Source organism: Geotrypetes seraphini, chromosome 3, assembly GCF_902459505.1.
Source record: "Geotrypetes seraphini chromosome 3, aGeoSer1.1, whole genome shotgun sequence".
Classification (NCBI taxonomy): domain Eukaryota; kingdom Metazoa; phylum Chordata; class Amphibia; order Gymnophiona; family Dermophiidae; genus Geotrypetes; species Geotrypetes seraphini.
The window spans coordinates 238,439,328-238,466,618 of record NC_047086.1 but is presented as its reverse complement, the minus strand read 5'-3'; the positions used below and the strand labels follow the sequence as shown (position 1 = coordinate 238,466,618).

At 43.1% G+C, this 27,291-nt stretch overlaps 1 protein-coding gene and 1 pseudogene across 3 annotated transcripts in view; both read left to right on the top strand.

Moving 5' to 3' along the window:
- CNKSR3 (CNKSR family member 3) overlaps positions 1-27,291 on the top strand; it is a 595,138-nt gene that overhangs the window by 390,712 nt on the left and 177,135 nt on the right. For 2 of the 3 annotated variants that reach the window (XM_033936403.1, XM_033936402.1), the window contains exon 2: positions 11,952-12,002. In XM_033936403.1, the coding sequence (XP_033792294.1) occupies positions 11,952-12,002 (51 nt within the window). Of the gene's footprint in view, positions 1-11,951; positions 12,003-16,841; positions 16,859-27,291 lie in introns of all 3 variants that reach the window. The other variant, XM_033936404.1, reaches the window with a different exon arrangement.
- On the top strand, positions 5,177-5,872 carry LOC117356764 (annotated as a pseudogene).

Here is a 27,291-nt window from a genome sequence, read left to right as displayed (position 1 = left end):
AGAAATCCAAGTGTGAATGTAGAAAGTGCATCTTAAGTGACAATGTCGCACGTCATGGTTTTGTATGCTCTATGAAGTTTGTCAACTAGTTGAATATAGTTTTGTGCTTGTAACTGCCAAGAAAATTCTCAACGACTTTCTTGAATGCTTTCCAGGCGATTTTCTCTGGCCCAACTAATAGATCTTCAAATCTCTCATCATTGATGACATGTCTGATCTGTGGACCGACAAAAATGTCTTCCTTAATCTTGGCATCAGTTATTCTTGGAAACATCTGTCTTAGATAAAGAAAACCTTTGCCTTCCTTGTTCATTGCTTTTACAACATTTTTCATCAGTTTTGTGTGAAGAGGAGGCAAAATAATCTTTGTTGGGTCAACAAGTGGTTCATGTACCAAATTTTTCTGTCCTGGAACCAAATTCTTACAGAGTGGCCAGTACTTTTGAATGTAATTCAACTCCTTAGTATGGCTATCCCGTTCACAAATAAATCAACAGTACTTGGTATATCCAAGCTGCATTCCAAGTAACAGAGCTATTACTTTAATATCACCATAGATGTTCCAGTTGTACTTTGAGCACTGGATAAACTTTAACAGCAGTTCCATGTTTTCATATGTGAAACATAGCCAATAGGTATTGACGGGTAGACATTGCCATTGTGTAACAAAACAGCCTTGAGGCTTAACACTGACAAATCAATAAAAAGACACCATTCCTGTGGGTCATGTATACAACCCAAAGCTGTGAACAACCCTTCAATGTCAGTGCAAAGACAGAGGTTTTCAAACTCTGCAAAGAAATTTGTTAAATTGTCTTGGCGGCTTTGAAAGACAGAAATTTTTGTACCTGGCAAGAGCAAATACCATCCCTGCAGTCTTGAACCCAATAATTCTGCTTTTGACAAACCTAAGTCCCTGACCAGGTCGTTTAATTCTGACTGTGTTATAAGATGAGGCTCACCAGATGTACATGGTTCAAAATCAGGATCAATGTCACTGTCACTGCAGATTCTTCGTTGGTTTCGTTTAAGCTCCATTTCTCTGGTGATCATGAGGCACTGGTCTCATGCCTGAAGGAAGATTGGATATTCAATTGATTTCTTATTTTTAATCAGAAAAACCAAAAACATTTGTCAGACAGAAATAACAATCTGTCAAGTGATCCTTCTGTTCTCGCCAAATCACTGTGATAGCAAATTGCATTGACTTCAGTGTACCTCGGAGCCAAGTTCTAAGATCAACGGCACATGTTGCACAACAAATGTGAGGAGCTCATGGTTTGTCATAATCACTAATCTTGCAATCGAAGTATAGCTCATATATTTTCTTAACATATCAAGTCATTGTGCGTCTTTGAGGCTTAAGCGTGTACTCACCACAAATGTAGTAGACTGTATCACAGCTGTTGCAACACTGGCAAGACATTTCTGCTATTTCAAATCATCCTATAGCAATTCATTTTTAACTGGCTTACTAATTAAGTTACTTACATAGACAATACTATGCCTTGAAGCATCAAAATACACCTGAACTGACAGACACGTAATGAAGATTATCCCTATATGCGAACAGCTTTTGTGTAACCTTTTCAGGCAGTATCCATCAGGCATGCCCAGACTGCATCATTTCCATGGGCGTTATGCAACCTGCCCTGAATGTACGTCTGGACATGCTCACACTATATCCAGCAAGGTGTAAAGTGAGCAATAGGCCTATATAGGCCTATATTAAGAATTAGGCTACGAATTACAGTGGAACCTTGGTTTACGAGCATAATTCGTTCCAGAAGCATGCTCGTAAACCAAAGTGCTCGTATATCAATGCAACTTTCTCCATAGGAATGAATGGAAACGAGGGCAATTTGTCCACATCCCCAACCCCCCCCCCCCCCCGAGGCCACTGGCGCGCTTCCACCCCACCCCACCACATCACCAAACCCCCTACCCCCGAGGCCACTAGCACGCTTCCATCTCACCCCCAGGACTCGGCTTCGCCCCTAAGAAACACCCCCCCCCCGCCCAAACCCTGACGGCGATCGGGCTCTGGCACGCAGCACCAACCCACAGGACGTACCGGTGCTGAAAGAGCCTGCCATTGAACTCTGCTGGGTCTTGAGCATCTGCGCATGCTCAAGGCCTTCTGGCTCCCACTCTCTCCAATATTCTAATGAGATTCTCGGTTTGAATCTCAATAGATTCTCGGCCCAGCAGAGATCGCCAACAGGATCTTTTGGCACCGGCACATCCTGTGGTTTGGTGCTGCGTGCCGGTGCCCAATCGCGGTAAGGGTTTGGGCGGGGAGGGCGATGCTGGTTCTCAAGGGTGGGGCTCACATATCGAGTCAATGCTCGGTTTGTGAGGCAAGATTTGTGAAAGTGTTTTGCTCGTCTTGCAAAACAGTCGTAAACCGTGTTACTCGCAAACCGAGGTTTGACTGTAATTGCATTATCCTGAAAGTATAACAAGAAATTGTAAAAATCTACTTGTTTGTTAAAACAGTATGTGATACATCATTTTAAATGTGATTTTCTTGATCAGCAGCCAAGAATCTGTAAGATACACCTGAAAGTGTTGAAGAGGCAAAAACTTTGCTAGTAGTGCAGATACACTGAGGGGGTGAATCTGTAAAAGGGGTGCCAACAGTTGGATTCTTAATATACACATATGCAACTAGAATGTTGGAATGTACATCCTTATATGAATGCATGCGCTGTAAGGCAAAATCACTTACTTGTAGCTTGTGTTCTCTGAGGACAGCAGGTCAGGAATCCTATGTGTAAGGAATCAATCTGTCCTGCTTGTCATTGGAGAAATGACAATAATCCTCCTATGTGCCATTCCGTAACTACTGTATGTCTATATTTTAGACAGAATGCAGTTTGCAGGTGGGCGTCCATATGGGTGGGATCTTGGAAGAGCATGGGTGGAGTCCTCACACATGTAATTTGCAGAATGCTATTTATTATTGTTCATATCTACAGAATCTAGCCAAAGCATTTACACCAGTGCTTAACCTCATGCAAGCATACATTTATTTATTCATTCATCAATTTTCTATACAGTTCTCCCAGGGAAGCTCAGAATGGTTTACATGAATTTACTGAAGTATTCAAGCATTTTTCTCTGTCTATCCCTGTGGGCTCACAATTTATCTAATATACCTGGGGCATTGGGGGACCAAGTGACCTGCCCAGGATCACAAGGAGCAGCGCTTGTCAGAACCCACAACCTCAGGATGTCAAAGCTGCAGCTCCAACCCCTGCACAACACTCTCAGACATTGTATAGTAGGAGGTAGCATGGCAAACAGTGTCTGATGGGATGGAAAAACATAGTCAACAAAGCATAATATGACAGACATGATATAGTGAGAAACAATATATGCCCTGGCATTCGACAAGGTCCCGCACGCAAGGCTTATGAGGAAACTACTAAGTCTCAGAATAGAAGGAGACGTACTCAGATGGATCAGCAAATGGCTAGAGAACAGAATGCAGAGGGTAAGCATAAATGGGAAATTCTCGGACTGGGAGAAGGTGACTAGCGGCGTGCCCCAGGGCTCGGTTCTTGGGCCCATCTTGTTCAATATCTTTATAAATGACCTGGAAGAGGAAACAACAAGTAATATAATCAAGTTTGCAGATGACACAAAACTATGTCTGGCAGTTGGCTCTCAAAGGGACTGCGAGGATCTCCAGAAGGATCTGAACCAGCTGGAGAAGTGGGCGGAAAAGTGGCAGATGAATTTTAACATAGACAAATGCAAGGTGATGCACCTGGGTAGGAAAAACAAGGAACATGAATATAAAATGTTAGGTGTAATATTGGGCAAAAGCGAACAAGAAAGGGACTTGGGGGTACTGATAGACAGGAACCTGAAGCTGTCGGCTCAATGCACGGCGGTGGCAAAGAAAGCAAACAGGATGTTGGGCATGATAAAGAAGGGGATCACGAGTAGATCGGAGGCCGTCATAATGCCGCTTTACAGAGCAATGGTCAGACCACACTTGGAATACTGTGTCCAACATTGGTCTCCATACCTAAAGAAAGATATAACCCTGCTGGAGAGGGTGCAGAGGTGAGCCACAAAACTAGTAAAAGGTATGGAAAATTTGAGCTACAAAGAACGCCTCGGAAAACTAGGACTATTCACCCTCGAAAAGAGGAGATTGAGAGGGGATATGATAGAGACTTTTAAAATATTAAAAGGATTCGACAAAATAGACCAAGAAACATCATTATTCACTTTCTCAAAGGTGACACGGACAAGAGGTCATGGACTGAAACTGAGGGGCAGCAGATCCAGGACAAATGTCAGGAAGTTCTGTTTCACACAGAGAGTGGTGGACGCTTGGAATGCTCTCCCGGAAGAGGTTGTGATGGAGACTACCATTCTGGGATTCAAGCGCAAGTTGGATGCACACCTTCTTGCAAATCACTTTGAGGAATACGGGTAATCAAGGTCTCCAACAGGGAGCACCTAGCTTGGCCTCCGCATGTGCGGGTTGCCGGACTAGATGGACCTAGGGTCTGATCCAGTGAAGGCGTTTCTTATGTTCTTATGCTACTATAATACAAAGGAAAGTAGGCACCTATTTTATAAAATAGGTTCCCAATAAGTGCCCTTTATAGAATTACCCTTCGAACACCTCCTCTTGTAGAGGCGGTATGTGCTCCCCTGCTATCTGTAGTAGTCACAGCACAGTATAACATATTCTGGTCAGTGCCGGAGCATTGATTGGCTCAGGCATTGACAGGAAAGTAAAGCTTGACAGCTCAGACCTGCCAGAAAATTTTGCCACTGCCATTAAGCAACCTCCCCTTCCCGACACCCCCCAGAAGCAGGAGGGATGCCCATTCCCTCCCGCTGCTGCCATTAAGCACCCTCCCCCATACTCCCCTGGCTGCGGGAGAGATTGCCCACTCCCACCCACTGCTGCCATTAAGTAACCCCCTTACCCCCCCAGCTGCGAGAGAGATGCCCACTTCCTCCCTCCACAAAGCAACCCCCCACTGCCACTCGTCTGGCAGCAAGAGAGATGCCTACTCCCTCCCACCGCAATCCCCCCCCCAGCAGCGGGAGAATTGCTCACTCCCCCCTCCTCATGTCTTTCCTGCTGTTTTCACCATTTTGTTGGCCATGTGCTGCAGCGGAGCTCCTCGGACACAGGCACACAATGAATCAAGAAAAGTGGGCAAGGCTTCAGACTCAAGTTTAAATAGGTGGTAAGGGCACTGCTCGCAGAAAGAAGAAGGTTGTCCACAGAACAGTGATAGCAGATGACAAAAAGCTTTAGAGTTCTCTGAAGAAGTTAGCGGTGAATAACATTGCAGGTATTGAAGAGGTGAACTTGATAAAAGATGATGGGTCAATTATTCTCCGCTAACACGTTTGCCAGTACTGGCCATGCAGAGTCTAAGAAGATCACAGAAATGCTTCCTGGTATCTTTTTTTTTTTTTTTTATTAATCTTTATTCATTTTTAAAGCTCACAATAAGTGTAACAAATAATACAATCATTTATACTTTAACATCATTTAATAAATCTTCAAATTCTAACTTGCATCAAATAACCCCCCTCCCTTATACCCAACAGTTATTCATTAGCAAAAGAAATCATAACATATTCCCACCAGCCCCCTACCCTGGACGTGTATGAACATAAGGGAAAAAATTAATATTAAGCCAGCTTGGTGCTGACAGTTTAACAAGTCTCAGGAAGTTAGCTGAATAGTTTCCAAGGCAAGTGTTGGACAGTAAAGCACCAAAACCTGAAGAAGACATCGATGAAGGGGATGATGATATTCCAGATCTTGTAGAAAACTTTGATGAGGCATCAAAGAATGAAGCTAACTAATCACTACAGTACTTGGAAGCTGGCATGGACTTGATTTTAAGAAATCAACTGTATGGTTCCAAAGTTTTACTGATACAGACCATTACATGTTAATAGTTCAGTAATATAAATACATTTTGTATTTTTTTGTGTGTGTTTAGTTGAGACAGGCAAAAAGAGAGTCAGAAGATGAAGTAATTGTACTATAATGCCAATCAGACATTTTTGCAACTGTGCACTCAGTATGTACCACGTTTTTGAAGCCAAATATAATATTGGAAGCATCAGACACCACAGCAAGGAGTATAATTTTGAAGATTATCTACAGCGATGTTAATAATAATGTCAAGACTGTCACTGCACTTGTTTCTGACCACCAGATGGTGCCAGTGATATTGTACATTTTTAAAGTTGTACAGGCTTGCTGTATACAAACTGATATTACATTTTTATGTATGTCTACATCAGTGCTTCTCAACTCTGTTCTGGAGGCATACCTAGCAAGTCAAGTTTTCAAGATTACCACAGTAAATATGCATCAGACAGATCTGCATACCTTGGGGCTCCAATATATGAAAATATATCTCATGCATCTTCATTGTGGAAATTCTGAAAAACTACATAGCCTGTTCTAAAGACTGGGTCGAAAAGCACTGGTCTATATCAGTGACTTGCCCAGTCATTTCCCATTCAGTTCTTTTGAAATAAATCATAAAATATCTACCATTTTGGAATTCTAATGAAGGAAAGTTGGGGAGGGGAGGGAGGAAGAGATTTAGGATATGAACATGCAAGGAAGTGCTTACTGTACTCTAAAAGAAAAAAATGATCTGAAATCAGATTAACAAACTTCCTGAAGTCAGAAAACTGTGCACTCTTTTCTTCAGTACTCATTTACACCAAGCCTTAGACCAGGGGTGTCCAACCTTTTGGCTTCCCTGGGCTGCAGTGGCCGAAAAAAATGTTTCCGGGGCCGCACACATGCGCAAACGCTGCAGCAAGACAGAGGAGGGAGCCAGCAAGACGGTAAACACCAGGGGGCAGCAGAGGAAAACACTGCATCGCCCTCGACCGGGGCCGCACAAAATACTTCACGGGGCCACATGCGGCCCACGGGCTGCATGTTGGACACCTCTGCCTTAGACTAATCAACAAATATCAGGCTGAATTACAAGTGATGAGTTTTAAGTAATAAATATATTTTACTCATTTATTGATAGGTGGATGCAATCTTTGCTCAGCAGATCTAGGACACTGAAACACACTGAAAACCACCATCTCCACAGCCAAACAGTATATTTACATAGGAAGTGAAGGCAAATAAAGACTACCCCCCCTTTTTTTTTTTTTTTTTTTTTTTACAAAGCCATGCGGCAACAGCCCCGAAGCCCTTTAAATCACTATGGGCTTTGGGGTAGTTGCCACAGTGGCCCACACTAAACGGCTTCATAAAAGAGGCTCTATATGGCCTATCCAGTCTGTCCATCTATACCATCACTATCTCTCCATCTCCATCAAGAAAAGGCCTTTATCTTTGACTAGGAAGATTGACGAGAATACTAACTATGCACCTTCTGCTTCATCCTCTCTCCTGAGTTGGTAGGGATCCCCAAGCCCCACTAGCTGAAGACCCTCACCCCCTAATAGCTCTGAGAATGTTGCTACCCACCTTGGCAGTTGATGGCAGCTCCATTAGCCACCAATATCATCACCCAGTGGCATGCCAAGGGGGGGGGGGGGGCAGGAGGCGGTGAACCCCAGGTGCAGCCCATAAGAGGGTGCTCCGAACAAGGGCCAGCATCATAGTCTGTCTCCATGAACTTCTTCCGGCAGCACCAGCATTCAGAATTTGCTGCTCTGCTGGTATTGGGCCTTCCTCTCTGCCGGGTCCTGCCTTCATGGAAACAGGAAGTAGCCAGGACCTGGCAGAGAGGAAGGCCTGACGCCGGCAAGAGCAACAAGTTCTGAATGTTGCGCTGCTGACTGGAGGGTGACAAAGAGGGGGAGGGAAAGGAGGAGCAGAGAAATGCTGCATCCAATTGGGGAGAGGGAGGGAGGGAGAAGGAAGACCTGGGAAAGGAGAGGAGAGGAAAGAGAGATACCAGACTGTGGGGAAGGAAGGAAGGGAGGAAAAGGAAGCAAAGGAGATGTCAGACCATGGAGGGGGAGAAAGAAATGCCAGGGCAAGTAGAGGGAGGGATGGGAAGGAGACAGAGATGCCAGACCAGGAAGAAAAGAGGGAGGGAGGGAAAGGAAAGAGAAGAGATACCAGAGCATGGGGAGGGAGAAATTGAAGGGAAGGAGAGGAGAGAGATGCCAGGGCATGGGGAAGAGGGAAGGAGACAGAGATGCCAGACTATGGGGTAGGAAGGAAGGAAAGAAAGGAGATGAGAGAGATGCCAGAGTATAGGGGAGGAGGTGGAGACAGAGAAAAATAGAGAGGGGGTGAAGCTGAAATGTATCATGTACAAAGGAGAGAAGGGGCACAGGGTAGACAGTTTATGGAAGGGACCTAGAAGGAAGTTGCCATATGGAAGGGAGAGAGGGCAGAAACTGTATGGAAGGGGCAGTGAGTGAGGGCAGATGCTGCATAGAAGGAAGAGAGATGACAGACATTGAATGGAAAGAAGACAGTGCAGAAGATGATTAAAGCAGAAACAACATGAAAAAAAAAATTTCTTTAGAATAAAGTAGTATTGCAGCTATATTGATAAATGTTTATAAATAGAAAACGGAAATACGGTAATCTTTTTATTGGACTAATTTTTTACTAACCTTTGGAGACCAAAACCTTCTTCCTCAGGTCTGAACAGGATACCATAACAGCAGTATACTGTACTTATCTGAAGAAGGAGGTTTTGGCTTCTGAATGCTAATTGAAAAATGGATTCATCTAATACAATGGTGTACCATAAGGGAAGGAGAAAGATGCCAGACCATCGGGAAGTGAGGGAGGGAACAAAAGGAAGGAGAGGAGATGACAAAGCATGGAGGGGGAAGGAGAGATGGAAGGGAAGGAGAGTAGAGAGATGCCAGGGTATGGGGGGAAGGGAAAGAGACTGAGATACCAGACCATCAGGAAGGAAGGAAAGGAGATGCTACAGCATGGAGAGAGATGGAGAAATGGAAGGAGAAGAGCAGAGAGAGATCCCAGGGCATAGGGGAAGGGAAGCCGATGTCAGACTATGGTGTGAGTTGGGGTGAGAAGGAGGGAATGAAAAGAGAAGAGAGAGATGCCAAAGCATGGGGGAGGGAATAGAGACAGAAAGAGAAAAATGGAAGGGACAGAGAAAGAGTGGACGTTGGATAGAATGAAGAAAGCAGAAACCAGAGATGACAAAAGGAAGAAAAAAGATTTTTTTTTTTGTGGCTCTAGAATAAAGTAGCATTGTAGCTGTATTGATAAACATTTATAAATAGAAAATGGAAATAAGGTAATCTTTATATTGAACTAATTTTAATATATTTTTTACTAATGTTTGGAGACTAAAATCCCCTTCCTCAGGCAGTGGCGTACCAAGAGGAGGTGGCACCAAGAGGGGGGGGGAACAGTCCGCCCCAGGTGCAGCTCCTAGAGGGTGCTCATCTGATCCCTTTTTATATGAGGAGGGGGGTATTAAAAAATGATCAGCCCCAGGCATATACCTGTATATGCTCAGTTTTTTGTGCAATAGAAAATCAAGAGGACTGAAGGGAATATCATATAACAAAAAATAAATCAACACTCCAGTGTCAAAAATCACCACACTAGTAGCCAAAAATTATAATTCTTAAAGCGAAAGAAAAGCCTCAGACATGCGTAGAGGTGAACCCACTCTCTATTGCCCTAGCATCATAGGCAAAAGAACTTTTGCAAGAATTAATTACTGGTGGCAGCAGGTGGGAGCAAAAGTATAGCCAAAACAGGTACACGCTGTGAAAAAATCACAAGCAGGGAAAAGGCCGACAATCGTTTCGTGGTACAGAACCACTGCTTCAGGGCCTTACACCAGCAAATCAGAATAACGGTTTAGACGAACCAGCTGCCACATACTTTCGCCACATACATGCAAAAACTAAGAATATGCCAGTGTCAGCGGTTCAGAGAGTTGCCACCAACTGCCGAGGTGCTTAGCAGCATTCTTGATACTTTTGGGGAGGGAGGGGGGTGTCGTCAGCTGGCAAAGCTCAGGGATCCCTGCCAGCTCAAGTATTTTTTTTAAGTTGAATAAGAAGATGGGGCAGACAGCAGGGAAGGGGGCGGAGGGAGAGAACACTTAGTGCCAATCTCCTGTTTCACTAAGCCCACCCAAAATTTGCTGTGTGGATACACTACTGTTCTCAGCTATCCTTCTGTTGTTTAGAGCTTTAGCAACTATTGGAAAGAAATAAGAAACACTACAAAGTCACCAGCTTTCATCCTGCAAGTAAAGCAGCTAGCTTTTTTTGGGTGACATCTAACACCTCCACACTCTCATTCCCCATGTGCATTTCTGTTTTCTTGCTCACATAATAATAGGCAGTATGGAACAGTTTGACTTTTAAGTGTATTTATATATCTACAAAGTCTGTTGTTTGGTGTAATTCCTTTTGTAAGATCATGTTGCCTGATACAAGTATCACAAATAATAAGCTACGAGAGTCCAGCTAAAATAATGATCTCAAAGATCTAAAAATATATTAGATAATCATCCCTCCTCAAAATTTACAGTTTTGATAACCAATGTTTAATTCAGCCAGTGTTTAATTCAACCAATGTTTAATTCAGCCCCCTATATAGTAGACTAACCCCCCTCCCTTTATCAAGCAAGCTAAATCCCAAGCCACCCATAGGATTAGAATGGGTGATTCGGCATTTAGCTCATACTGCTTGGCAGTGCAACTTGATAAAGGGGGTAAGGGGGTAAGTTTGGAAGGAGGGATTCATGAGCACTGGGGTGAAAGGGAGGGAACAAACGTCAGAACTGCCCCCTTGTATATATGTATTATTACTGAATAAGCCCCAATTCATAAAATGGGACCTGGTAAAACACATACATTAATGTAAAACACATACATTAAATGGTAAAATACATACATTAATGTAAAGTAAATAAAATCTAGCCTTATATGTTACTAGTAAAGTATAATCTCGTTATTACGGACTTCAAGGGACTTGGCAAAACAGTCCATTATATCCTGAGTCCGTTATATCCAGAGTTCCATTTTTTTTAAACTTTATTTAGGTCAACTTGAAATAACATACAATCAATGAACAACAGTCACTGCACAAGCATATCAGCAACATCGATAAGAAAACTCAGCAAAACATTAGTATGGCACGAAATGATTGCAAAATTACCTTTTTTGTAATTATCCGGCTTCATTAAGTTTTCACACCAGGCTGCTTAAACATTTTCACAAATAATCACAGCTTTTCCGAGGACTACTAGTCACAAAATGGCACTCCACCTCGATCCAAAGCCTCCCCATATCCCTCAATCAGCACTCCACTTTGATCCAGCATAGGCTGCGCTGAACTTGCCTTGCAATGAAAGACCCACGATGAAAGGTGCGCACTGAGCTGGCAGCTCTTAAACGGCCACGATGAAGCATCCCATTCCACCTTGCAAATGCTTAGTATGGTATCAACCTTTAAAATATGGGTTTTTTGAACCCTTGCATCTCACAGCATTTTTGGTGACGAAGCATAGTATAAAGTGAACCAAGGTGGCTCTTTCAGGCGTTAGGTTAAATTTCTTGCTAAATTGTTTCCTTTTTCTTTTGTTCTCCACTTATTGAAGTCTTGGGTCTATTAATACGATATGTGGACTCGAGGAAAATATACTTAAACTGAATGTTACATGATTATTTCCTTAAAGTTTGAAGAGCGTATATTTCTTTTCTGTACAAGTTTATTTTTTGCTTGTTAAAAAGTGTAAATTTGATAAAGAAAACACTGGTTTTCTTCAGCTGTTGAAGAGGTAAGTAAGTGCCAGGAAAGCAGAGCTGTACCTCCACCCAGAGTCTACTCTACTTCAATACTCTCAGCCTTAGCTAGGCCAAACAATACAAGCAAACCTCAGTATCTCTAAGACACTATCACTGGGCCGTCAAACCCACTGGAGTTTAATTCTATCCTCTTTTCTTTGTGACAGCTCAATTTTCCATCTTCAACATCTCCAATGGCTGCTGATGGGGGTGATGCCGTAAGTATCTATTTTTTTTTTTTTTTTTGCTACAATTTTTTTTTTAGCTTAATGCCAGTCATATAAATGATTTTAAAAATTAAATTACTGCTGGTGAATATATATATTTTTTTGTCTGTATAAATTGAAATATGGTCAGTTTTATTAAATTTATTATAGTGATAGAGCTCAGTACCCTGGCAGTCACAAGATTTTTCTGGTAAGTCGTGACTTCCATTAGCAGAATTGTGTCTCTGACTGAGTTTATAATAGCTGTGTAGGCAAATTAGGGTATAGCAATTTGTTCTCTAGCTGGACTTGAATTAACAGAATAGCCAAGGAGGAGAGGAATGCCACTCACCAGCAGGAACTTTCACTGCTGTTAAATCCCAGCACAGCTTCAGCCCCTGTTTTATTCTTTGAAAGACCAGAAAGCGGAATCTGTCTTTGTCTTTTGATCTTTGACTTCCCAAACTGCTCTGTCTCTCAGGAGAAAAACTGCTGGGTCTTGCTTTCCTTAGTGCAGCTGCTGGGCCTTCCCATTTCTCCTCTCAACTGTGACTTTCTCATTTCATTAGTCATCTGTGACAACTTTTTTGAGCAGATTCAGTGTTCATAGGGTTACCAGACATCCATGAAAACCCGGACATGTCCTATTTTTAGAAGACTGTCCGGATGCCCGGAGGGATTTCCAAAATCCGGTTTTAGAATTCTCCCACCTGAGGGCCGTGTCTGGAGGGCATCTGCACATGTGTGGACATTGATGCTATGACATCATATGCATGCGCCAACACCCTCCAGACGCAGTCCCGATCTCAGGGAGGTTCATGATGGAGCAGAATGGGCGGGACCAGGTGTCGTCTTTTTTTTATAGAGCAAATCTTGCAACCCATGGAGGGGCATAATCAAAAGAACCATCTAAGTCCGTTTTGGGCCTAAGTTGCTAGTCGTCCAAAGTCTAAAGTCCATTACAAAAAATACATCCAAAATATTTTTCTTTTTCGAAAATCGTCTAAGTATACGTCCAGCCATTTGGTCGGCAACACCGCTAAGTCGTCTATATTTATACCCCATTCTCGTCCAAAAATTCATCCAAGTCAAAAACGCATAGAACAAGACTTTTTGGACATGGCAGTGTCAACACAGTAGCGAGGCACCTTACAGGACACAGTTGCAAACTTCACAAAAAGGGTGCCATATATACATCAATATTTATACTATATTTATTTATAAATATTGGTGATTTTCTTCCCATTAGGGGACTTTATTATAGTGCCATATATACATCTCACCATAACTCCCTTACAGATCATGGTGAGCCCCCCCCAAAACACCTCCAAAACCTACTAGACCCATTTGTCTACAACCCTAATAGCCCCAGACTACTTAAGCCACCTCTGTGCTGCTCTACTAGGCTTTCCTATGCCAGGTGCTGATGTGTTGGAGGCAGATATGTAAAGTTTCTATTATGATTGTTATGGCGGTGGGGGAGGAGGGTCAGTGGGGGAGTGTGTGGGGGACTGTACTTTGTGTTTGCAGTGGTTATCTGATCACTTTGGATACCTTGTTGCCAGTTAGACCTGATTTTAAATCGCCTAAGTTGCTATGTATAAGTTCCATCTGGGCAACCTCGTTAAACTTTCGGTTATACTTGAAATACAACTAAGTCTAGGTTGGCCCACGTTCCGCCCAAATCCCACCCTCACCACTCCTCCTAAAACATCCCTTTTAGCTCTGGGCTACAGCAGCACTGAAAAGGCCAAAGTCGTTTTTAAATACCTCTAAAACCCGGTTTGATTATCGGCAATTGGACGACTTGTCTTGCTGATCGTCCAAGTGCCAATTTAAGCCGGTTTTTAGACGTATTTCCGTTTCGATTATGAGCTCCTTAGTGTTCAAAAGCCACACATCATTATACAAGGCTCAGTCCTCTGATATGTATGTGTCACCACATACTGGGTCAGGTAGGAGGACGCTATCCCCTGAATTCTATAAATGGTACTCAAATTTGGGTGCCCAAAATTGTGCACGATTCAGAGATTCGCTCACAAATAAATTAGTTAAAGAGCCTTTATCAATAATTGGCTGCTAATCAATTATTGACATTAATTAGCTCTAATTTGGACTTGCATGCAGATCTGGCTATGTGCAATTCTATAAGGATCTGTGCCCAAATCCTCTCATGTGCAACCCAAAAGGGGGAGTGGTTATAGGAGGAGCATGGGTGCTTTGGGGTGTTCCAATTAATTATTCACAGTTACATTTTCAGTTGGTGCAAGTCCTTGTGCCCAAAATTTGGCACAGATAAGCCCGGAGAACATTTATAGAATAGCACTGGGTGCAAATGTTTCCCAGCACCTACTTTCAGTGCCATTTACTGAATCAGGCCCCATATGTGTAAGTTGAATCTGTAAAGGTATATGGTACTCATTGGTCTCTGAATGTCAGAACTTGTTTTTCATGTTTACCATTTTTTTGCTTAGTTACTGCTATTATTTGAGGTCATTCTAATTTATTTATTTTTGTTAGTAATGCATGCTTCTTAGGGCTAACTGCTAATCAGATTAAATCATTTCAGGTTGCCCGAAATGCTGCTGCACAGTTCACTTCTAGTTGTGTAAAATATGAACATATCATGCTGGCGTTGCATGGCATGCTCCCCATTGGCTTCCTATTGACCAAGGGTTGCATTGAAAACTTTATACCTCGGTTTTTCGAGCTTTGGCAGGGTCTGGGCCATTTTATATTGTAGATACAGTATATTGCTTGACTATCATCCTTTGTGAATATTGTTTTCAGGGAAGCACAACGTTTATTCTAGACCTAAGTCCATATGAAAACGGGTTTATTTATACACAGATCATGACATTCTCAGTGATAGATCCACTTGTTTCCTACCTGAGGCAGAGGCCGGCCAAAATTGAATCCACTGCTGAAATTTGCATCTTGCTTTTGAAACTGACTTGTCCTCCCTGCCCATCCCTCTCCCTGCAGAAAACGTGCACCGCTGCGTCCATGCCCTAACTTCCACCCCCACCTTGCAGAAAACTGGCCCACTAGGCTTCCCAACTACCCTGTAGGCCCTCCCTGGTCCTGCCTTAACACATCCTAGTGGTCTAATAGCCTCTAAAGGGGCAGGAATGGAGCCTAATCATTCCTGCTGAATCAAAATAGCTGCCAAGACTGCCACAGGAAGATCCAGTTGCCATTCTGAGATCGGCCCCCAACATATGTGACAGTAGGGGGGGGGGGGGGGGGGTTTCAACAGTAGAGGAGAGTGATTGTAGATGAGTGCAGTTGGGAACCCATATATCAGGTTGGTTTCAGTGTTGAATCCAAAACTGTAACCGAAATTTGGTTGACCTCTAACCTGGGGTTATTCACATGGAATCCACCTGTGCCCATTTTATACATTATTGAAGCTGCATTTGTTCCCATTTGCCTACAGCTAAATATTTTGGGGAGTCACCACTGAAAATGTCTGTATAACAACTTAATCTATCACGATATACTTTTACTAATCCAGGTTTAGGGTCATGGTTTCTGTTTACGATATTGTGTATCTGTCTGTTTTTATGTAGACATTATGGATGTTTTTATTTTAAGTTACAGTGAATAGTCAGATATTAGCTATTATAGTAGAGCTCCACCCCCCATACTTACACACACACTACCAGCACCTCAGGGCAGTGGTTCCCAACCCTGTCCTGGAGGACCACCAGCCAGTCAGGTTTTCAAGACAGCCCTAATGAATATGCATGGAGCAAATTTGCATGCCTGTCTCCTCCATTATATGCAAATCTCTCTCATGCATAATTATTAGGGCTATCCCAAAAACCCGACTGGCTGGTGGTCCTCTAGGACAGGGTTGGGAACCACTGCCTCAGGGCACTGCAGGAGTGTTACCTAGCTGGCACTACCAAAGCTCCTGCTTGTGAATGCTCTAACAATCAGTTGCCAATCTTTACACCCAGGTAAGTAGAATATTCTATTTTAATAAAGAAAAGATCTTAATTTTGCAATGTTTCCAAGAGGTTTGGAACCCAGACAGCTGGCTCTTTAAGAAACTGCCAGCCATCTACTGTGGGCTGACTCTGCATCTCCCTCAGATAGGATTACCAAACATCCAGGGAAACCTAGGCATGTCCTCTTTTTAGAGGACTGTCCAGGCTCCCGGACAGACTTTCCAAACCCAGCAGTTTGTCCGTATTTTGGAAAGCCTCGACAAGTTCCGGCTGCATCTGGAGGGCCTCTAAGCATGTGCGGATGATGTCACATGCATCCGCACATGCTCTGGGCCCTCCAGATGCGACCAGAGCTCGTCGGGCTTTGTGATGACAGGGCTGGGGCAAAATGGGGTGGGTCTGGAGGTGGAACTGGGCATGGCTGGGGCAGAATAGGGCGTGGTCATGTGTCCAGGGTTTCCCAGACTAAAATATGGTAACCCTACCCTCAGAGTGCTGTTTATCTCAAAAAAATTTATATAATTCTCCAATTAACTTAAACAGGCTTAATTCACTGTAAGACAGTTTTCTAGACCATATCATACATTCCCTAGCCTCTACAATGTCTTCATTTAGTATGCAAAATGCTTACAACCCTACCAACCATTTCAAGTTGAGGCACCCCTCCCTCTTACTTTTGGTCAGGATTGTCTTCTCTTGCAGAGCTTGGGGCTGTTCTTGATAACAATAACAAACTTCTGTACAGGTAAATCTTCCCCATGAGAGCTTTCTACTCTGGGTAATTTCAGGTTTCCCTCCTCCTTGATCACTGCTTGAGGATCACAAATTAAGCAAACACTTGAAAGAACTTCACTCACAAAAGCTTACACTTAGCCTCCCATAGGCTTCCTAAAAGGTGACGGCTCCAAGGTGGTGGAATGCCCTCCCGAAGGAACTAAAGATACCAGAAAGCTCAAGAAAGGGATAAAAACCATCCTCTTCATAGACTATTTTAACCAATAAAACAACATAGAGGAGACTTTGGTCTAGTTCCCCCTCCCCCCAATCAGGAACTCGATAGGAAGAATACAATGGGATATAAATAAACCAAGGACTGAAGCCCAGAAAACTAGACTCTGAGGAAAATAATACTTCAAAGGTAAACATAAAACACAATACAGATACATGTATATAGACTATATTTAGCTGAATAGGCCAAACTCCTTAGGAGGTGTGTAAATATTGTGTACTTAGCTGCATAGTAAACCTAACCTAACATTAGATGTGAATATGCATATAAGTAGGATGTGCCGGTAACAAAAGTAGGATGATTGATTATGACATAATTATGCCAGTATTAAAACTCTGTATTGTAATGCTACTACAGAAGCCCCTATAACTCTGCATAGAGCCCATGTATTGTAACACCTTTTACAGAAGCTCATGCAAACCGTTCTGAATTGATTCCCCAGCATTAGTAGCGGTATAGAAGATCACAATAAACAATAAAACCAGCACTTTCCAGAGAAACAGCCCACTTGTACTTATAGAGCCTTTTCCAGCACTTGTTTTCCAGCATCTTAGCAGCTTCTGGAACCAAGTCTGAGAGTTTTTCCTATCTTGCCTCTCCCTTTACTCTCCCTCTGCTTTACTTTAGGCCAGTGGTCTCAAACTCAAACCCTTTGCAGGGCCACATTTTGGATTTGTAGGTACTTGGAGGGCCTCAGAAAAAATAGTTAATGTCTTACTAAAGAAATGACAAATTTTGCAAAAGGTTAAACTCTTTATAGTTTATAAATCTTTCCTTTTGTAATTTATAGCTAAAGAGACATATGATCAATAAACTGTTTTATTTTACATTTATGATTATGATAAACATACCGAGGGCCACATGTGACCCCCGGGCCACGAGTTTGAGACCACTGCTTTAGGCTGACCTTCAGGAAAATAGCTGGTCCTGTTTTTCTTGAAGTTGGCCCTGTCTTCTTATGGGAAGGGGTGACTGGCAACTGTGTAGTTCTACCCTTCCCTTCTTGAGGCAAAAACCTGAAGGAACGGTACAGTTTAGGGGGTGAAGAACTTATGTGCATGACAGAAGAGCAGGACTTGGGTGTGATTGTATGTGATGATCTTAAGGTGGCCAAACAGGTTGAAAAGGTGATGGCAAAAGCTAGAAGGATTCTAGGGTGCATAGGAAGAGGTATGGCCAGTAGGTAAAATAAAGTATTGATGCCCCTGTATAAGACTCTGGTGAGACCGCATTTAGAATATTGTGTACAATTCTGGAGACCACACCTTGGTCCAGGATAAAATCGGTCCAGAGGAAGGCTACTAAAATCGTCCATTAAACTTCAGTATTTTGAGACCACTAATTTTCTGCCAGATTCTTCTTTTGAACGTGGATGAAAAAAGATATTGGATTTCTGGTGTTTGTTTTCAATTTCATGCTAAACTGATGGTATAAGCCATTAGATATGGGAGAAATGAGGCAGAAATAGGCTTTTTTGGCTGGTTGTATAGGGATGGCAGTGACTGGCATTGAATTTCTGGTCTATTTTTGGCTAGCCAAGTCATAGCCAACAAGGCAATATTTAGCACCTAGCTAGCTAAGTCTCAATGGGCAAAGATAGACCATCAAGGGTGGTCTATCTGGCCAGCAAACTTAACCAGTGAGCCACTGAATATTGGCACTGACAAGGCTGGTCATCTGCCAATCCACTAGGCCAGATATTCAACGGAATATAGCTGTCTATCTATTGCTGTATATCATGGGATAGCTAGCTGGGAGCCATTCCAAGATTACTAAAAAGCACCAGGTCTAGCACAATTCAGTGTGGCCATTTCATCATGGTCAGTTCACACGACTGGTTCAGCAAGGACATTTCACCACAACTGTTTCATCGCTGGTGAGTGATTATTTTACTGAAGCTGCTTTTTCACTGGACAAATATCATGGTTATAAAGATTTGAATTTTCTAATAGCGACCTCTTGCTCATATTAGCATTTTAGGAGACGTATTTGTTTACAAGATCTTTAGGAAATTAATGTATTACATTCAACTGTATATGTATAGTTTTTTATTCTATTTTGTAAACTGCATAGAACTTAATGTATTGCGGTATAGAAATGTTATGTGAAAGAGGGGGCATATCAAAGAAGGCTTGCCCCCACTGATACTAAGGTCACAATTGGACAGCTGGAAGAAGGCTTCCAAGGCAGGCCCCATTGCCTCCCCCTCCCCAATGGTGCTTCATGCCCAATTGCTTCTAGGTTTGAAAGAGAAGGTGCAATGCCTCCCTCTCCCCCTACTGGTTATCTGAGACAGCATGGTGACAGCTGTCGGACTCCTCAGCTCCCTCAGGTGAGCTTGGTGGGGGTGACTCAGCACGATGGGGCTGACTCAGGATAGCATCTGTCAGACTCCTCGCGAGCCGCCAGTTCAGCTGAGCTGGGTGGGGGCCAACTCCGCAATGAAATGGTTCACTCTTAAAGGGCCATGATGAAATGGCTGTGATTAACCATCCCTCACTAACACGTCCCACACTGAAACGGCTGCACTGAAATGTTCCATTCCCCTGAATATCGGCCTCCATATTTCTATATTTTGTTTTTAAATACTTTTGTTTGTAATTTTTCATTCTGTACATTATAGATTCCTAGAAAAGGCTAGTTAAACTCTTTTGTTAAATTACATTGAATTGAAATAATTTAATCATTTGGCTGATGAGGTAAAGAAATTTATATCTTGCATTGTATTGTATTGTGTTGCCAATCAAAATATCTGAATGCAGCTTTTTAGACATTTAAAATTAAGGGACATTCTGTTTTCACTTCTTTTAACCAGAATAATCATGCTTACATTTCCAAAATCACATTCATAACCACAGATTCAGTCTCTGTTCCTGTGATCCCCATACTCTGGATCCTCAGCCATTTTGAGATTTTTTTTCTGTTATTGCTGTAATGTATACATCACAATGTAAGCTAGAAGATATGCTCATCTTTCAAAAGTCTCTTAATTGGCATAGTTGGCTCACTGGTCAGTATTCAGCTGGCAGCAGTCAGCATTTTTTTTTTTTTAACCCACCAGCTGAATAGGCACTGGTGGTGTCCTTCTTGAAGTGGCCAAGGGAGGGAGCTCTGAACCTCTTTTCCATCCAAAAGCTTGAAGGGACAAAAGAATGGCATTTCCCCTTTAAGATTTGACAGGCAAGAGACCTGTCAGGAAAGAAGGGGGTCATTGGCCTTATAAGAAAAGGGAAGGATGCAGGCATCTGTATAAGTGCAGAAATTAAGTAGAGGGTGGCATATAAAGTTTCTAGAAAGAGACTTGGGAGTACTTGTAGACAAGTCAATGAAACTGTCTGCGCAATGCACAGCAGTGGCAAAAAGGGCAAACAGAATGTTAGGCATGATTAAGAAGGGGATCACAAACAGATCTGAAAAGGTTATCATGCCGTTATACCGTGCCATGGTACACCCCCACCTGGAATACTGCATCCAACACTGGTCACCGTACATGAAAAAGGACATAGTACTACTCGAAAGGGTCCAGAGAAGAACGACAACAATGGTTAAGGGACTGGGGGAGTTGCCGTACAATGAGAGTCTAGAGAAACTGGGCCTCTTCTCCCTTGAAAAGAGGAGACAGAGAGGGGACATGATCAAAACATTCAAGATATTAAAGGGAATTGACTTAGTTGAGAAAGAGAGATTGTTCACCCTCTCCAAGGTGAAGAGAACGAGAGGGCACTCACTAAAGTTAGAAGGGAAGATTCCGTACAAACTCAAGGAAGTTCTTCTTCACCCAGAGAGTGGTAGAAATCTGGAAAGCTCTTCCGGAGGCTGTTTTAGGGGAAAGCACCCTTCAGGGATTCAAGAAAAAGTTGGATAAGTTCCTACTGGAACAGAACATATGAAGGTAAGGCTAGATTCAAATAGGGCACTGGTCTTTGATCTAAGGGCTGCCACATGAGCGGACTGCTGGGCACGATGGCCCACTGATCTGACCCAGCAGCGGCAAATCCTATGTTCCTAAAAGCACACCCTTGCTTGAAGTAGGCAGAAGGGGCTGGGATAGGGTTACCAGATTTTGCAACTGCTAAAGGAGGACACGTGGTCCCTCCCCATTCCACCCCTAGGTTCGCCCCGTTCCGCCTCCCAACCCCACGCAAACCTCGTCTCTTCAGGCCGAGTCTGGAATGCCTGCGCATTTGCAGATGCCACATGATGATGTCGCATGCATGCGTACATGCATATGACATCACCACATCACAACCATGCATGCACGCCAGACTCGACCCCGATCTTACCAGCTTTTCAAAACCCAAAGTGCCAGGTTTTGAAAACCCGCCCGGACACCCGGACAGGCCTCTGAAAAGAGGATATGTCTGGCTAAACGTGGAGGTCTGGTAACCCTAGGCTGGTGGGAGAGGAGTGAGTAAGTGAATGATAGTAGGTCACCATATTTTTTCTAAAAAAAAAAAAAAAAAAGAGGATGCATGGCCCCATCCCATTCCGACCCCCAGTCCTGCCCCATTCCACACACAGCCTCACCCTGTTCTGGCTCCCAAACCCAGCCCCACACAAACCTCATCTCTTTGGGACCACATCTGGAGGGCATCCGCAGATGCCCTTCAGACATGGCCCCGTGCTCAATGGTTTTTAAAATCCAGACAAACTGCCAGGTTGTGCAAACCCATCAGGACACCTGGACAGTCCTCTAAAAGAAGGATATGTCCGGGTAAATATTGACATCTGGTAACCCTAGTGAATGAGTGACCAGCCCACCTACTGCCCCCTCCCCCCACCTGCCTGCTGCTAGAAGCCTACGAAGCATAGAAAAGCCTCTTGTTCATGGACTAAGGTTTTTGAAGTGCAGGCTTTGTTCTTCTTTTAAACTGAGATTAACAGCTGAGAGCTAGGGTGAGGACAGGACTGTAAGGTCACAGAGTATAGCCCTGTCCAAGGGGTGATGGATGTTTGACTGAGTTCCTAGTACTTAGTAAAAAAAAAATAATTCAGTTTAAGATTGTGCTATTAGGAAGATAGAAATCTTGACCTGAAAGAGCCAGAATGCTCTAGAACAGGGGTGTCTAACCTCGGCCCTCCCTAGGTCAGGTTTTCAGGATTTCCCAAATGAATATGTATGATATCTATTTGCATACAATGGAAGCAGTGCGTGCAAATAGATCTCATGCCAACTCACTGGGGAAAACCTGACTGGTTTGTGGCCCTTGAGGACCAATGTTGGACAACCCTGCTCTAGAAGTACCAGAGCCAGTGTTTTAGCACAGTGTTTTTCAACCTTTTTACACCTATGGACCGGCAGAAATAAAAGAATTATTCTGTGGACCGGCATCGGTGTATGGACTGGCGGTTGAAGAACACTGGGCTAAGTCGTGGGCCAGACCCCGCCCATCTCTACACAATCTCCACCCCAGACCACGCTCCCATAATAGTACTAATTGCACCTTGCAAGTCCCGTGCCTCATCTGGAAGCCTTCCCTCTGACATTGCAACGTCAGAGAGAAGGCTTCCGGTTCAGGCGCAGGATGCCCGTAGGAGCCACTGCCCGTGGCTTTGTGCACTGAATCAGTTAGGAAGAGGGAGCTGGCTTGAAGATAATGCCGCATCGATCGCACCGTGGACCGGCGGTTGGAGAACACTGTTTTGAGCCTGATGCATGTGCTGGCCCTGTGGACCGGCAGGAAATTTCTGTGGACTGGCACTAGTCCATGGACCGGTGGTTGAAGAACACTGTTTTAGCACATGAAAAGAAGATGGACTGAAGTCCTGGAAAAGGTACTTGGCTAGTTACCCTGAGTATGCAGAAGCCTACTGGAGTTAACATCCAAGATGCAATTGACTGTCTCTAAGCTTTTTCCGTAGAGGCAAAGTCTCTCAGTGTGTGCTCCAAAACTGATGACTGTGGCCCTGGTCACAGCAAGGTAGTAGTGGCTGCTATTTATTCTAGGACCTCTCCACAATATATAGTGCTAGTCCCTGTCTAGGTACTGGCACTAAATATGTGGGCTCTTGACAGCTCAAGTCAAGACAGTTATTTATTATTCAGCCCCTGGCTCTGAACTTTGGTAGTGTCCAGATGACATTGGGGACATCTGCTGCCAGTCCTTGCCCCTGTACTGCCCCAGCACTAATCAGATCATGGCACAGCAGTTAGAACAGATATTTGCATCATTAGCTGGTTGAGTGCCACTGTGTATCTACTCTAGGGCCTAGTTAAATCCTGCTGAACATCAACTCCTTAACTTGTACCCTTTTTGCCCAGAGCAGGGGTAGGCAATTTCGGTCCTCGAGAGCCAGAGCCAGGTCAGGTTTTCAGGATATCCACAATGAATATGTATGAGATGGATTTGCATGCACTGCCTCCTTGAGATGCAAATCTATCTCATGCATATTCTTTGTGGATATCCTGAAAACCTGACCTGGCTTTGGCTCTTGAGGACCGGAATTGCTTACCCCTGCTCTGAGAAAAGGAAAATCCTCGGCAGTGGCATAGCGAGGGTGAGAGGTGCCCAGGGTGGTGGCGCCTCTCCCCATCCCTCTTCTTCACCCCACCCCCACCCCATCTGTTCCTTCCCCGCCCCTCCTGCTTCGCGCCCCTTCCCTGCCCCCATACCTCTTTAACGCTCCTAGTACAAGCAGAACCCCCAACCTGCTGTTCGTGCCAGTGTCGACTCGTCTTCTGACATCACTTCCTAGGCACGAGTCCAGGAAGTAACATCAGAGGAAGAGCCGACGCTGGTACGAGCAGCAGGTTGGGGTTGCTGCTCGCGCCAGGAACATTAAAGATGAAAGGGAAAGGGCGCGTGCACACTGTAGTGGGGGGGGGGGGAAGCAGAGAGGAGGATGGGAACTGGCGCCCCCACCAAGACAGCGCCCGGGGCAAACCGCCCCTCCAACCCCCACCCCCATTACTACGTTACTGATCCTCGGGCTAGTTTTGTTCTGTATCTTTGTGAATGATAGAGCCGAAAAATTAGCAAGAAAGAATTTACAGATGGTGCTAAGATCTGCAACAAGTAAAATGCCTGAGCGAGTAGATGGAATGACAAGTGATGCACGGAAGTGTGAAGAGTATTCCAAAAGCTTGGCAGATAAGTTTCTGTATGAAAAACATGCCAAATTATTCATAATGGATGCAGAAATCCAAGGGAGCAGTACAAAATAAGGGGTAAAACACTAATGCCCATAAGGCAGGAGAGACATCTTAGGTAGGGAAGCAGTGTGACAAATCAGTGGCCACAGACAGTTTATTTATTGGGATTTATTAACTACCTTTAAGAAGAGATTCATCCAAGGCAGTGTACAGCAAGTACAATTCAACAAAAAGCTTACAATTTTGTTAATTGCATAACAGAAGTAAAAAGACCAGTGAATGAGGTAAACTCAAAATCAGTAAATTGAAGCTTAATAGATCTACCATGAAACAGTTTCAAAAATACTGTATACTTATTAACAGCACTGAAATTCAAATAAGAGATATAGTACAATGTCAACATAATACTTTTTTTTTCATTCTTTATTCAGTTTAAAACCGACAATAAGTGTAACATAATATAGAAACATTTTACACTTTAACAGCACTTAATATTCTATCAAATTATATTTCATATCACATAATTATATATATCAAACCCCCCCCCCCCAGTATATACCCAATTGCCCTCAACCATAAGTAAAACAAAGTATCCCCCACCCCCACCCATCTTGGACGTGTATATTCAAAGGGAAAAAATAATGATCATTCCTCACTAAATTTTGTTAATAGCTCCCAAACATCCTTAAATTTCTTATAATGCCCCTGCTGTATGGCTATCACACGTTCCATTTTAAAAATATGGCATAAACAGTTCTACCAGAAATTATAATTCAACTGTTCCCAGTTTTTCTAATTCTTCATAATAAGTTGTATGGCAACCCCTGTCATAATAAATAGAAGTTTATTATTATTAGAAGATACAGTATTTGGCTTTTAGCCCTCATTGACATAATACTTATGAAACACTTAATAAGCACATATCAGAATGTTCAAATAACATAGATACGATAATACTTTTCTACAATACAGCTTATCATACAGCCATAGTGCAGATATCAAATGGGGAAAAGACGGGTGGTACAGAGTCTATTGGGATAAACAGAGTTAGAAGGATGATCTGGTGCAGGAGTGCCGCGACATGCCGGTGAAGTGGAGAGGCGCCAGCAACGGCCGACTGCTTACAGGACCCGCTTCTCACAGTGAGAGCCACTTCCTGTAGGCTGTCAGCCAGCGCCAGCACCTCTCCTCCTTGCCGCCGTCTCTTCTCCAATCCCCGCACCTCTCCTCTGTCAGTAATCCCTATAGGGCCATAGCTGGAGGGCCTGCGTGCATCCCAATCACCGCCTCTCCTCTGTCAGTAATCCCTACAGGGCCTGCTGGAGGGCCTGCGTGCATGGGCGAACATCAACGTCAATGTCCATGCACTTCCAGAGGCTCTCCAGCCATGGCACTGAATTTAATGTTCTGGCGACAGTTCTGACTGCTGCTCCTGGCTATGCTAACTTCTATTTCCTATCTGTGCTGTTTTTCCTCTTGATAAAGAGTATTATCGAAACACAGCTAATGTTGAGGGAGTTGAAACTGATATGGAATGTGTTTGTACTCAACATTCAACGCCTTTTACTGGATAGTTTTATCACTGATGCTTTTGAACATGACATGATCACATTATCCTGATGACACACCTAGGGATTTGATTGCACATGGACTTATGAACTATGGATTGTGACCATTGACTTTCCTCGGATGGTGAAGGATCTTCATTGGCCTTTTGATGTCTCCTTGGACTTTAGTTTGAAGTCTGAATGAATTTAAGTTAAGTGAGCTATTTCAGGATATGTTTGTATCATTCATTGTTTATGTTTACTATTGTCCTTTCTGGAGATATGCGAATGTGATGATAATTTGTATTCCTTCCTCTGAGTTCTGGAATTTATTTTAATGTTTTTGTTTGGTTATTACTAAATTATTGAATTAAAATATTAAATTATTGAATTATTTAAATGAATTTATATTGTTATTTTGAATAGTGGATTCTTTTGAATTTTAATATGATTTAATGAATTTAATGTGCCATGGTGTCAAAAAGTTTGCGGGACACTGCTCTGGTGCTTAAAGAAGGGAAATAACTAGGACAAAAGAAGAGGTGATTATACTGTCCTCTAGGCTGTTAGATCTCTTCTCTTATTTTTATTTCTGAAGGCCTTATCTGTGGAAGGATATAGATAGCATTAAGGTGGCTCAGAGAAGAGCTATAGTGTGGGGTCTGCATCTGAGGCCCTGTGAGATGAAACAGACATCTAAACATTTAAATCCTAGATGGGACAGGGAAGATGTGATAGAGGTGTATTTGGCTTAACTTGTTTCAAATCTGTGTTAAGCGCACCTTCTTGGGCATGTCGCATTCAATATTGCTCAGCCATGGAGATTTCCACTGCTAAGATTCCATAGGGATTCAATGGGCATTGGAGCGTTTGTCATGCGGCAGCCACTACCTCGCCTTTGTAAAAGCCGGGGGAGGGAGGGGGGGAGGGTGGTTAGTAAAAGGGCCCCTATGTAAGACATACATATATATTTTTTAATATTTGATTTTTCTTCAGTTGAACAGCAACAACATTCAGAGTCGAGCAATGTAAGAGCAACCCACCTCACAATGCTCTGGTGCTATACAGTTTCTCTAACAGTAAAACAGGTGCATATATTTACAGAATAGCACTTAACAAACAAAGCAAACCACAAAAGGGCAAAAGGGACATCCCTACGAAAAACCACAAGGAACCACACAAGCTAGGGATATACAAATGTGCTTCAAAAAATAGAGTCAAATCTGTCCCAAGGGTGTAAGTTCCTAAATTTATTCAAAGTACCAGAAGAAATATATATATATATATATATATATATATATATATATAGCTACACACATGCAAAGATATTGTGCCACCAGCGGTCACTTGGGCTTCAGGACAGCTAGTCAGGTACTTAATTACTCCCAAAATTAGAAACACCAATAGTTCAAAATCATCAGGAAAAATAGAAAACAGTAGTCAGAATGACCTTGGCAAAGGTTTCAAAACAGTTCCTTTTATTCCTTGCACAAAAGGAAAAAAAAAACCACCCAAAATGACCTTAGGTGGAGCAAGTGGTTACCAGCCTGGTACTTGAGTCCAAACAGCTTTCAGTCCACAAAGGCAAAAAGGAAAACCAGAAGGAAAGACTTTCCTAAACAAAGCAGTTTCAAATAAGCACAGTTCAACTTCACTGTTATGCGCTCCTAGCGCTTCACCATATAAACGCACAGAG